Source organism: Aspergillus ruber, assembly GCF_000600275.1.
Source record: "Aspergillus ruber CBS 135680 unplaced genomic scaffold scaffold00015, whole genome shotgun sequence".
NCBI lineage: Eukaryota > Fungi > Ascomycota > Eurotiomycetes > Eurotiales > Aspergillaceae > Aspergillus > Aspergillus ruber.
The window spans coordinates 508,650-521,392 of record NW_024467311.1 but is presented as its reverse complement, the minus strand read 5'-3'; the positions used below and the strand labels follow the sequence as shown (position 1 = coordinate 521,392).

Genomic DNA, 12,743 nt, shown 5'->3' with positions numbered 1-12,743 from the left:
CCAGCCTGAGGAAAATTAGTAGTCCAATGTATATTGGCTGGGTTGCATCTCATGTCCATCAACGTAGTACTAGCGTCGTAATAACACTGACGATGAAATCACCACCAGGCACAGGAACAAGGTACACCAACACCCAACCACGGACACCTGAAGCTAAAATAACTGAATAAAAATCTATTATCTCAATTTGTCGTGTAGCTATAATATGTCGGGCAAGCAAGCCCAATGCTCAATCAACTGTACATATGCTGTGGTCGTATTCCATTCCAAAAGTGTAAGACGTAGAGTGCTGATACTTCGTAATCACCGGATCCGTTTGACTCCTCTTGAGTCAGTCGGTGTTTTGTTTTTTGGTTTTTTTTTTTTTTTTGTTTGTTTTTTGAATATCTTTTCTTGTAAGGCAAAAGGGAAAGAGAAGGAAAAATAATGTTGAAGGTATCCGTTAAGTAAAGTGGCGTAGCAAAACATAAGGTATTGAAAAGAAGAAAAAAAAAAGCAAAGCAAAAGAAACGCTGTCTATGCATTCCGCCATACTAATTCTAAAATCTCATCACCATCTTTTCCACCGCGATGGATGTAAAACTGCCGGACCTGGTCCTCTTCCACCACGGCATCTTCCAACAGGTAGCTGATCTTGTTCCAGTCCTTTGGTCGCAGCGGCCCAAGTTCGTGCAGGTAAGATTCGTGCACGGCACCGTTGTGACTCTCCCAGGTCAACTCCATGGTCTTATCGAAAGGATCCACGTCAGTACTGTATTTCACCGCCGAGAAACCGTTCGTCAGAAGCCACCCATCGGCAAACCACCACTGTCGCAGCAAGCAGGTGTCTCCGCAGAGCTCGGAAATGGAAGCCACCTTGGGCATGTCCGCGTGGAACCATGACTTCCAGTGGTGAACCGACAGAGGGGGTTCCCGTCCCGTCTCGAAGAACCCGGTAACATCGCCCATCATGTCGAGTTGGCGTAGGCGGTGGTCAATGGTCAATTTCGCAGGTGTATACTGATAGATGCACAGAGAAATGCGACGGTCGCCGGTAAACTCCATATTCTGGCATTCCTCGAAAATCTCGGGTTTGCTCAGCTCGACCGCCAGCGGGCGCGAGAGGAAAACACCGGCACCCCCGAATGCCATGATACCGAATGCCCCGATCTGGGGGACGCTTTCCGAAATTCCTCCAAGATAGACCATTTGCGTGTGGTCGTGTTTCTCGAGTGCTTGCACCAACGATGACATGGACATGAAGAAAGTGTCGTCATCAATCACGACGGACCAGCGAGTTTGGTCGCGCACATGGCTTGCAAGGTGGCGGACCAAGGAGAAATACCGACTCTGGTACTCTTCGTCGGATTCGGTGATGTACAGGTTGATACCCAGACTATCTGCCTTGGCCTGGACTTCGGGAACGCGTTTGTCGGGCTCAACGAGAGCAAAAATCCGGGTGCGAGTGTAACCAGCCCAGTGAGCGAACTGGTCCAGAGAGTCGTTCAAGCGATCGGCCCTGGTGGCCACACCAAAATCGATATGAGAGGCGTCAGCGGTCTTCGGAGGCAAAGGAACTTGCACAGTGAGTGGGTGCGGTATGGAGCAATCGGCCGGCGACTGCTCTTGCGTGAGCTGCTCATTAGGATCCAACATTTTCCGATCCATCAACGGGGTATCGAGGCGCTGCTTCATGGGCACCTCCTGGTTCGCGGCCAGAGTCACGGCGTTGACCTCACGGCGGAGGTAGCTACCGAGTTTGTTGACCTTGAGGCGTTCCAGCACACCCAGATCAAGTTCGCAGTGAATGCCAGAAGCGATGGAGATGTTAGCGGAGGGTGTTTGAGCCTGGATGTGGCTGGGAGGGAACGGAGGCCAGAGGAACAGAGTGAAGGCGCCGACGAGCAGAAATGCGACACCGAAACGGATGAGCCGTTTCCCTGCCCAGGAGCCGCCCACAGAGGACCTCTCCCCGGGCTTGAGTAACATGGTGTACTATTAGTAAATCTCAGTTGAAGAAAGTCGTTATTAGATCATTCGCATTGCGGAGTGGACGGAAAGGGAGAGTGTCTGGGAGAGGCGACGTTTTCGGGCGGAGGAAGATGGAGGAAGTTGCCACAGTCGGAGATAGATAGATTAAGTAGTAGTACCTGTAGCGGTAGTGTCACCCACCAGATACCAGTGACGGGTGGGAAAGTAAACAAGGAAGAGAAGGTGAGAAGGTGAGAAGAAGGTGAGGAGAAGGAAAAGAAAAAAAGTCAGCAAAACTGAAGAGGAAAAGACGGCAGCACAACCAGGGAAAAGGCGCGCGCGAATGAGTCGCTGATCAACGGACCCAATAGAGATCGGCAGTTGGAAGATATTAACTAATAGCCGGTGGTTGTTGGAGAAACACTTGTAGACACAACAATTTGTAGTGTTGCACTTGACGGTTCAGGTCCTACTGTACCTGGTATACTACCGCTGTACTGTGGTATCTTGTCGTATTCCACACTCATCAAAAAGTCACCTGACACCATGACGCGGCCGCTGATCCGTTTTCGGAGAGATTAGTCATACGTCATAGCGCAGTTACAGTACCTTACACACGAGTGGTATTTTACGCACGTGAGCGGTGAGAGTCTATTGCCTTTTATAGTTCAGACAGTGGCAGAATTAAGGTGCTGAGTCAACTGTACATCACCCCTGCACTATGGATGAAGGATTGAGATACACTCATCTATTTACAATACTGGAATCAGATGAAAAGTACTTTACTCGACCATCTATATGTGGGGCTCCACATTGCGAGCCGTCGGTCACAGAGTAGTTATTATCAGCCTTAGGTATGGTAATCGGAACATAATCTTCATAGCTTGGTGAGACATCGCGATCGAGGTTGTCTCGTTTCAGATGACAGGCAGTTCGAGGATAACGACTGATGTGGTCTAGCAGCAGCCCGTATAGTCCCTCTGGATCATGAAGACGTGTTTCTCTCCCACCACTCTGACACCTATGTGAATTCGCAGCGGAATCAATCAGGAATCAACTCACCCCAAAATGGTCTGCTTCTGATGACTTGACATTTACTAGCTTTCTCAGCCTTACCATTTCTCGATGAATCCTTTCGTCAGTTTACCATGCCATGTTCGTCACATACACTGACCATCGAAGAACAGCTACAAGGTCCAGAGTTTCACGATAACTGGTAGTAGGTACAACGGAAGGGTTCTAGACAAAGCATGTCGCAGCCCAATGACACAAATCGCGTCGCGGATATGTTACTATACTAGCATTTCCGACAACCAGTGCTCGCAAACATGAGGGGCCCGGGAACCATTTACTGAACATGACTTTGCCCCTGGTATGGACCAAATCGGTAAGATAATGCATGGCCCACAGCCTGGGGCTAAGGTGGAGTTTGAACTTGCAACAGCTGGGATTTCGATACAACGATAGTCAGGAAAACCCCAGTACTTGACCTGGGTGAGTTGGCATAGCTCTGGGACACAAGCTGACGCGGTAAGGAATATAGTTATGGTTAGAAGTTTAGTGGTGACAATCGTATTTGCTATGCCTAGAAGAATGAGATCGACGATGTTTCAATTCAAAGTCATTGGTTCATTGTTGTCAGAAAATATCCGAATACTTTTGGCCAAAGTGATTACGGCAGCCCCTGCGCCTACTTGCGCAATTCCCAATCAGGAAAATCCGTTCCGCACACGCTGGCAGTCGATTTCCCCGGACAGCTCCGCTCAACAGCAACAACAACAACAACCGTCGTACTCAACACAAAATGGTCGCGCAAGCCTTGAGCTCGCTGCTTCAGCGCGCCTCCATTGACGACCATGACGAGGTTCTCACCTCTGCGAACGACGTCCTGGCCAAATCCAAGTCCGATCTCCACGCCCAACATGTCAAGGTCGTTGCGCTGTCGAAGCTCGACCGGTACGAAGAATCACTCCGTCTTTTCGAGGAATCTGGGGATGTACTGAAGAAGAGGGCACCGTTGGAATACGCTTATGCGTTATATAAGGGTGGGAAAGTTGAGGAGGCTATCGATGTCATCACACGGCTAGGTGGGGGGCGAGGTGCTAATCATCTGGAGGCTCAGGCGGTGCGTACACCAGAAGGAGGGTAAATTGGAGAATTAGAGCTGATTGAAGCAGAGCTATCGTGCAGAGAATTTCCGTCGGGCCGCCGACCTCTACCAAGACCTGCTCCAGGATAAAGAAGCCCTCGCCAACGAAGAGAACGACTTGCGGATCAACTCGTGGGCCGTGGATGCTCAATTGCAGTGGAAGGGATACCCCGACGCGGTTCGCCACGGTAGACCATCGAGAGATGACCTCGAGGCTTTTGAGACTGTCTACAACGCCGCCTGTTTGAGTATAGCCAAGGGAGAGTTTGATCAGAGTGAGATGCTGTTGAAGCGCGCCAAAGGTTGGTTACTTACTTGAGATTCCTAATTTGACTTTGATTGACCAGCATCGCAGAGTTATGTCGCACGTCCGAAGATCTCACTCCTGAGGACAAGGCGGAGGAACTGCTGCCTATTTCCGTGCAGCAGTTGTATGTCCTGATCAGACAAGGAAAGTCGGCGGAGGCAGAGTCAATGTTGGAGGAGATTTCCGTCGACGGGTATGTAATGGCTCATTCAATACTGGGATTGTTTTTCTGACTCTGGCAGCATCGCTGAGCGGTCCACAAAGAGCATTGCCCAGAACAACATCACCATCGCTCGTGGGACGCCCGAGAACCCTTTTCTGCTCCACAAAGCCCTCCATCAAATTCCCAATACCACCGATGCGGACAAGCTCTTTGATTACCAGAATAACATCTTGATGAACAACTCCCACTCGGCAGATCTGTTAGCTCAGAAGTATGACGGTATCATTCGATCCGCATCGAAGACGCTTTCCCATAGCTCCTACCCCTCGATTGAGTCTCGCACCAACCTCTTGTCGGTATACAGCGCAGCAGCCCACGCGCGTGGCCAAATAGATGCCAAGGCTTTGAAGCAAATCATCCCCTTGCTGGATCGCCGGCCCAAGGACGTCGGGCTGGTTCTTACGGCTGTGCAGCATTATGTGAACGCAGGCAATACCACTTCAGCCATTACCACACTGGAGAAGTCCCTGCAGCTTCTTGAGGAGTCTATCTCGGAGCAAGACCAGGACGTGCGGTATGCCCCTGGTCTGCTTGGAATTTTGATCTCGCTGTACCGCCGTGAAGGCCGCAGGATCCCTATCCGGATAGAACTGGCCAAAGCTGCTGCTCACTGGCAAGCCCGAGCCACAGCAGAGCGCCCTACCACCCTGCTCCGCGCCGCAGGCACATCCCTCCTCCATTCATCTGATCCCTCCGGTCTCAAGACGGCCGGAGACCTGTTCAAGGATCTTTATCAAAATGACAGCACAGACCGCTTCGCCGTCGCAGGCTACGTGGCATCCCAAGCACCCCTCGACTACACCAAGATTGAATCCCAAGTTGACAATCTCCCCTCTGTCGACGACCTTATCTCCGACATCGACACCGCCGCCCTCGAGCAATCCGGCATCACGCCATCCTCATCCTCCACTGCTGCAGCCATCGCCATGGCAGGCGCCAGGAAGCGCGCCTCCGACGGCAAGACAGAAAAGGCAGCCAAGAAACGTGTGCGCCAGTCCCGTCTGCCCAAGGAGTATGATGCAAACAAAGCTGCTGATCCGGAGCGGTGGCTGCCATTGAAGGATCGGTCTAGCTATAGGCCTAAAGGACGGAAGAATAAGCAGCGGGCAGCTGATAGGATGCAGGGTGGTGTTGTTAGTGAGAGGGTTGAGGAGTCGCCGGCTGGGCAACCCAAGGTGCAGACTGGTGGTGGGGGTGCTAGCTCGAAGAAGAAGAAGAAGGGGAAGAGGTGATCTACCATTTACGGGCATCAAACAGTTGCAGCGATGTAGCTATGTAATGTACATATAGATTCAGGTGGCAATTAACTGAGCTCTGTATGGCTCGTCTAGCCCCATTAACCTAACTGAGTCATGTCTACTCATGCGCACTTAATACATTCTATCTGGGTGTAAAAAAAATAAAAAATCACAACTTCGCCTCGTCACCCACCAACTGCTTCTGCAAACACTCAGCAAACTCCCTCGCATGCGTTACATACCCAACATGCCCCCCTGGCGCCAACCCAACCCTCACTCCCAAAATCCTTGACAGAGCCTTCGCAGGTGTCCTCGCCAACGGCCCCGACTCCTCCCTCCCAAGTACCAGCTTAACCTTTCCCTTCGCAGCTTGTGCTTTCAACTTATCAAGATCAGGAAGATAGTCCCTTGTCGCGAGGACCTCATTCGTGAGGTAGTAGATCATATCAGCAGGTTTGAAAACGGCTGGGATCTGCGCGAAGACGGGACAGTCTTTGAAGGATTGTAGTTCTGCGTTTCTGTAGAGGAGGGTGTTTATCAAAGCGTTTGCGCCACGGAGGTCCTTTTTGCTCCCTTTCAAGGCGATGTCGGTTCCGATTTGGGCGATTTTCGATCTCAGGGGGTCGGGAATTATAGGCAGGAAGGCTGGTTCGTGGAGTATGATGGAATGGACGAGCTGCGGATAGTTCAGAAGAAGTTCCGTCGCAACGCCCGAACTCGCAGAGGACGTAAACACAAATGCAGGCTCAATATCGCATTCCGTTGTCGACGACGAAACATGCTGTATCAGCGCAGCAACGTCTCTAGCATGCGTTGCATACAGCTCATCTTTATTTGGACGGTTGTCTGCGCGGCTGCGATGATATCCTCGACGGTCGTAGAGGAGGATGCGGAAGTGCGACGCTAGATGTGAGGTGATAGATTCGTAGAATAGGGTTGTGCCGTTGCTGACTGGGACGAGGACGAGGAGGGGACCGGATGTGCCAATGAGGTTGTAGTAGAGGGCTGCGCCGGGGACAGGGAGATAGGAGCCTTGTTCTGGCATATTGGATGTTACTTTTTCTGCTACGGCTTTTTAGAAAGGGTGGAATAATGCTGGTAGATATAGGTGCTGTCTACATATGAATAATATGCGTGATAGATAGATATTTGAACACATCGGGATTTGGCCAAGTTCAGCTGCAAATTTTTTCAGCCACATGAGACTATTAGCACTAGGTAACATAACATCAGCTGGTCTTGCGGTCAATAACATTTGGAATGAGATCTAGGTCCACCGAATATCCACCTCAGGACTTCGATATACTTCGGAATGTGTAGCAAATCATCTAATCATGCACTATTCCGGATCAGGAAATAGCCTCACCAGCGTCATTTCAGCTACTCCGGAGTACATTCTCTCTTCTTTCTTTCTCTGCCCCTCATTTCCCCCCCCCTCCATTGTCACCCTCTGTCAACATGGGCGTAAGTGCTGTTCCTCTCTTATCATCCAGCGCAGCACAATACTGATATGGCATCCAGTTCGCCTCGAAAATCGCAGCTAGCCAGGCGCAATCCGGCGCTGGAGCCCCTCCGATGGTACATACAAGCACCACACCTTCGCCTGCATATACATATACATGAATCCTGCCTCGAACACCTTCACTGATTGCTTTATTTTTTTTCTAGAATTCTTCGCCCTATCAGGCATACCCAGGTTCCTCAGCTGCTCCTGTGAGTCTTGTTTTTGCCGCTTAATTTCTCCATTGAATGACAAACCCTTTTCCCCACGTGTTTTTTCCTTGTATTCTGCCCCTCTTCGTCATCGCCGCCAGCCGCAAAGAAAAACATATCACACCGACTACATACTATCATATCCACTATCTTCTGTACAACTATCTTTGCGAGATCGCATCATGTCCTATCCTAATTATCAACAACCGACTTACCGCGGTTTTCCTCCTCAGCTTCGTTCTGGTCCTTCTTCTTCTCCCGCTGTTCCCCCTAACAAACCTGCGTCATCGTCGCCTGCCCCTCAAGGCTATTCGCAGCCTCCCTACAGCCCACACCCTCAATCTCCCCAGCAGCCCCCTTATTTTCCTCATCCCCAATCTCCTTATGGCCAGCTGCCGCCGCAGGGCTTTGGAAGACCTCCCCAGCCTTACGGCGCCCCACCTAGCCCGTATCCGCAGCAACCTTTTTATGTATGCGCGATGTGTGATTATCAATCGGAGATGTGCTGACCAGTCTTTCAGGGACAGTATCCTCCCGGTCCTTCCGGTCCTTCCGGTCCTCCCTACCCCGGTGGTCCTCCTGGTCCTCCTGGTGGTGCGCCGCCTGGTCCTGGCGGATATGGTGCGCCCGCGCCTGGTGGCCCGCCCGCGCCGGCAACTCCCCAGCAGGTCGCTGCTTACCGTCAGCTGTTGATCGATACTATCCAAGAGAAGAATCTGCAGAGCTTCTATCCTCCCGAGCGACTGGACCAGCTCGTCCAACGCCTCGCCATTGAAGCGCCCACCAAACTCAGTAGCTTGATTCATGAGTGGGCTGTTCCCATGGAGGTTGCGACTGATGTCATGAAACTGTCCTTATTCGATGTGATCCTCTACGTTGATGACAGTGGCTCTATCGAGTTCGAAGAGAAGGGTGTGCGCAAGGAACAGCTTAAGCAGATAATCAGTATTGTCGCCACGGCCGCCTCCACCTTCGACCAGGATGGCATCTCCGTGCGCTTCATGAACAACATGGAAGCTGGCGATGGTATCCGCAACGCAGACGATGTTGCCATGCTCACCTCGCGCGTCCGTTTCCAGGGTTTGACTCCGTTGGGATCCAGCCTGCGGAACAAGGTTCTCGAACCCATGGTTATTGGCCCCGCACGCGCCGGCCGTCTGGACAAACCGGTGCTTGTCATTACTATCACCGATGGTCAGCCTGCTGGCGAACCGCACGACACTGTAGCGAACAGCATCCGTTATGCGGTTGAGGAGGTTTCGCGTACACGCTATGGTCGCGGTGCGGTTTCTTTCCAGTTCACTCAGGTTGGAAACGACACTAGAGCTCGTGACTTTTTGTCCGCTCTTGATGAGGATCCTAGCATTGGAAATCTCATCGATTGCACTTCCAGTACGCTCCTTTGCTCCTTTTCTAGAGACAAAGCTAACTATCACAGACTTTGAAGTTGAGCAGGATGAAATGTCGCGCGCCAACCCTCCCGTGTTCCTTACGCGCGAGCTATGGGTACGTTGTCGCCAACCTTTTTTAAATGACGTCACGCTAACTACGTGCAGTGCGCCAAGTTGATGCTCGGTGCCATCGACTCGTCATATGACACCAAAGACGAAAAGGCTTCTGGCCGCCCTGGCCCTGGCCCAGGTGGCCCTCCTCCCATGTCCGGTCCTCCTTCCGGTCCTCCTCTTGGTTCTCGACCCCCTGGACCTCCTGGTGCTGGCCCCGGTGGCCCTCCTCCCGGTCCATACGGAGGCTACAGCCAGGGACCTAGCTACGGTGCCCCCGGATACTACAGTCCGTCGCCCGCTGGCCCTAGCCCCGGCCCCGGCTATCCTCAAAACCCGTACGGTGCTCCCAGCCCTAGTCCGTACGGCGCAGCTCCGGGTGGTCCTAGCCCGAGTCCTTACGGTCAAGCGCCATACCCTCCGAGCTCTGGACCTCCGCAGGGTGGATATGCTCCGTCGCCATATGGTGGATATGGACGACCTCCTTCGGGCCCCCCTGGTTATCCTCCAGGGCCGTATGGACAACCGCCGGCCCCACCACGGTACTAGGCGCGTGGGCTTGACGTGACGCTTGTTATGCAGTGATGACTTTCTGTATTTTTGCCATGTTTTATTCTTAGTCATTACAATGTACAAAATGAAATTGACCACCTATACAAAGCAATATACACGTAGTTCTCAAACCAGAGAAAATAAACGAAGCTAACCCATCTTCTCAACCTCCACAACCCTCAACAACCTCGACTCCCCAGTCTCATACTCCTGCCCAGCCCCCCTCCTCGCTAAATCATTAATCCACGCCCCATTCGGCTCAACTCTACCCCCTTTCGACAATTCACAGGCCAAATACAACCAACTCACTGCATTCCCCACCGTACTCACTTCATCCGACACGTGCGCAATCGCATACTCGCTCATCCGCTTATACAACTCCTCATCTGTCCAGAGTTCGTAGAGCCGCTGCGCAACGGCGTCTGTGTCTCCGACGTCGACGAGGAAGCCGCTTTCATTGTTTTTGACTTGCAACGGTAATCCGCCCGCACGGGTCACGATGACGGGTTTGCCTTTATGTGCCGCCTCAGAAACCTTAATCTCGAAGCCTTCTCTTCTGGACAGTTGTAGTACGATTTTCGACTTTGATAACAGAGCGTTGAGAACTTGGTCACTAGGCCTAAGTCTCATAACGCAAATCTGATCGCGCAGGTGCGGGATATCCTCTTCGATGTGAGACACTACCTGATCGTAGATTAGACTACCGTCCGGGTCATCGACGGATCCGTGTCCTGCAAGGAGGAGCTTCGGGGGCGGTGTTTGGGGGTGTGTTTTTGTGAGGTGGTCGTGGAATTTCTTGTAGGATTCTACTGCGTCGAGGATGCCCTTGCTTGGGTCGAAGCGGGCGATTTGGACAATGTATTTGTCTGTCGTTGTTAGTATAAACTTTATACGGAGGGATTGTATGAGAAGGGATACCCTCTGGATGGTTGATAGCGGGCATGCCAGAGTTGCGACACCAGGAATTGAAGGCGCGGCCGTAGAATGCGGCGTCCCAGTCGCTCATGTTTTTGTTCAGGCCGTCAAGCCTGTACACATCAGCGTTCGACTTTCAACTTATATATCTGTGGAAAGGGGCATACCAATCCGTCGAAGCAGGCATATATCCAATAATCTGCTTCGGGATATTCCTCGGCACAAACGAACTAACAGGATGACTGATGAATATATCCGCGAGCTTGATACTCTCCCAAAGTTTCTCCCAAACCTCCGCCTGCGGTGAACCTGGCGTCGCGATCAAGTCACTGCGAATATGAATATGACTGCGGAAAATAACCGGCCGATCAGGAGCCAGTTGCTTAGCGATCGGGATCAACGGTGCCATTTGCGGATCGTCAACGATGATGATATGGGCGCCTCCTTCGGAGGGTGGTTGCAGGGGTCCTTCGCGGGAGAGCCAGTAGCGTTTTGCGTTTTCGAGGATCCAGTCGGTGACTTGGTCGTGATCTTTTGCGCTGAGGCGTTCGTTGGGCTTGGAAACGCCTTGGAGGATGTTGTGGTTTGTTTTGGTGATGCGGAAGACGCCGGGGCGTGGTTTGGGGACGTACCTGTCGTTGTTAAGAGGTGATAAGAAAAAAAAAAAAAGGCAGAGGGGAAGGGTTACCAGGAAAATTCTGTGCCTAGGGCATGGAACAGTCTCATGAGGGCGTGTCTCATGAGTGCCACGCCTCCGCCTTGAGGAGTTGCGTTGAAGAAGGCGGTTCTGACTTTTCTTTTTTTCAGATCAGCTGCGTATTGCTGAACAGCAGTCCATGTCTTCGGAGAGACGGTGTTTTTAAAGTCCTCCAGGCTTGCTAAACGCACTGTGAAAGCAGTGTCGACCTCCACCGAGCCCTGGAAACCGACCTGCAGTAGTGGCACGTTGTCTGGGCCAAAGAGTCTACACAATTAGTTCCACCACCAAGTATAGTGGCATAGACTAACCTGACACATTTACGACCCATTGATTCCGCCTGCTCACCAATTTCCCTAGAGTCGACGTCGACACCAGTAGGTAGATCCCGCTGCGATTGCCGCTCTTGAAGGTGCCGCTCTTCAGGAAGTACCAACGGAATGACATCGAGTTCTGTCCACAGACGCGAACAAAGCTCCGGATAGAGCGTAGCCACGCGCTGTGGCATTGCCAGGCCCATGAATTTGTCTGAGTGTTCGTCCGTGAACCGCCTCAGCCGGGAGAGAACGTAATTGGTGATGACAACATGGCTGGGACCCGTCTCGCCGGCGGACATGTCGCGCTGGATGAAGTCTAGCAGATATGTTGTGTCTCGAATCGCGAGGGCTACGGTCGATATCGAGTCCATGGTCCATACTGAAAACCCGGCATAGATTCTCTTGACGCGGTTAGAGCTGGGCACTCTTGAATGATTTATATGTCAAAGGAGGTATCATACTCCAGACGGCGGCGCTGACCATGCATTTCCGGCCGTGGCACACATCCGTCGCTTTTGATATTCTGAAGGCCGACGCGAGCCTTCGCACTGTTCCTTGATCATAGCAAGCGATCATACAGAGTCAATTCGACACAGTGGGCAATAAAATAAGCGTAAGTGAAGCAGAGCAATTCCCAATCTACGGCTCGGGAACCGCGGGTTTACATGGGAGGAGTGATTTGGATATGACCTCACATCATCGTAATGACATATTAATCATGTTGGAGATTTTCTTGTTTTCTTGTTTCTTTTGTCTTTCGAGTACAGCGTACCTGTTCGAATACCTAAACCGGCATCGTGTTGTGTTTACAGATTGATATGCAACGCTAGGGATGGTGATAGATTGTCCCTTGTTTGTATACTCCTGGCGGAGGTCAAATGAAGTGCGCATAATGCATTGATTTGCACGAGAGATCTCTTGGGCACGAGTATCTGCGATAGATCTGTTCGACGGGTCATCTCAATGTGATAGATAGAGATACCAGGTATAGAAGTGAAGCTGAAGTCGAAACGGCGGATGCTTGGCCCCTCTGCTGAGTCAGCACAGCCCCTTTTACTCCCCCTCAGAAAGCGCGAAATGAAGCACTCGACGACTGTTTCTCAGCTCTCTCTCTTTCTCGCTCATTCCTTTTCTTCTCTTCTGCTGCTTGCTACTCTGCTGCTGCTGCTTTGCTTGCTTT

The 12,743-nt window shown here is 51.7% G+C and overlaps 5 protein-coding genes across 5 annotated transcripts; 2 read left to right on the top strand and 3 right to left on the bottom strand.

Annotated features, from left to right (window-relative positions):
- Positions 1–46: 46 nt before the first annotated feature.
- EURHEDRAFT_413099 (glycosyltransferase family 31 protein) lies at positions 47–2,433 on the bottom strand. Its single transcript, XM_040782090.1, has one exon. It carries the CDS (start codon positions 1,966–1,968, stop codon positions 517–519), a length of 1,452 nt encoding a protein of 483 aa, XP_040638424.1. The 5' UTR covers positions 1,969–2,433; the 3' UTR covers positions 47–516.
- A 1,265-nt stretch (positions 2,434–3,698) lies between these two features.
- On the top strand, positions 3,699–6,056 carry EURHEDRAFT_413098 (signal recognition particle subunit SRP72). The gene is made up of 4 exons (XM_040782089.1): positions 3,699–4,075; positions 4,128–4,401; positions 4,455–4,599; positions 4,649–6,056. The coding sequence occupies exons 1-4, from the start codon at positions 3,755–3,757 to the stop codon at positions 5,859–5,861; spliced, it is 1,953 nt and encodes a 650-aa protein (XP_040638423.1). The 5' UTR covers positions 3,699–3,754; the 3' UTR covers positions 5,862–6,056.
- Positions 6,037–6,912, bottom strand: EURHEDRAFT_378187 (alpha/beta hydrolase; the record flags this gene model as incomplete). The annotated part of the gene is made up of 1 exon (XM_040779043.1): positions 6,037–6,912. One exon carries the CDS (start codon positions 6,910–6,912, stop codon positions 6,037–6,039), a length of 876 nt encoding a protein of 291 aa, XP_040638422.1.
- Positions 6,913–7,762: 850 nt separating this feature from the next.
- On the top strand, positions 7,763–9,631 carry rfeF (putative transcription factor RfeF; the record flags this gene model as incomplete). The annotated part of the gene is made up of 4 exons (XM_040784409.1): positions 7,763–8,050; positions 8,108–8,972; positions 9,019–9,086; positions 9,137–9,631. The coding sequence occupies 4 exons, from the start codon at positions 7,763–7,765 to the stop codon at positions 9,629–9,631; spliced, it is 1,716 nt and encodes a 571-aa protein (XP_040638421.1).
- A 153-nt stretch (positions 9,632–9,784) lies between these two features.
- Positions 9,785–11,934, bottom strand: ccg9 (putative trehalose synthase (Ccg-9); the record flags this gene model as incomplete). The annotated part of the gene is made up of 5 exons (XM_040779042.1): positions 9,785–10,500; positions 10,553–10,662; positions 10,717–11,181; positions 11,238–11,513; positions 11,558–11,934. 5 exons carry the CDS (start codon positions 11,932–11,934, stop codon positions 9,785–9,787), a joined length of 1,944 nt encoding a protein of 647 aa, XP_040638420.1.
- Positions 11,935–12,743: the final 809 nt, after the last annotated feature.

Bases quoted from the DNA above. Each gene is read 5' to 3' on its own strand.
- EURHEDRAFT_413099 (XM_040782090.1), bottom strand. From the start codon at position 1,968: ATGTTACTCAAGCCCGGGGAGAGGTCCTCTGTGGGCGGCTCCTGGGCA.
- EURHEDRAFT_413098 (XM_040782089.1), top strand. From the start codon at position 3,755: ATGGTCGCGCAAGCCTTGAGCTCGCTGCTTCAGCGCGCCTCCATTGAC. The intron at 4,076-4,127 runs GTGCGTACACCA...TGATTGAAGCAG, and splicing joins ATCATCTGGAGGCTCAGGCG to AGCTATCGTGCAGAGAATTT. The intron at 4,600-4,648 runs GTATGTAATGGC...TGACTCTGGCAG, and splicing joins GAGGAGATTTCCGTCGACGG to CATCGCTGAGCGGTCCACAA.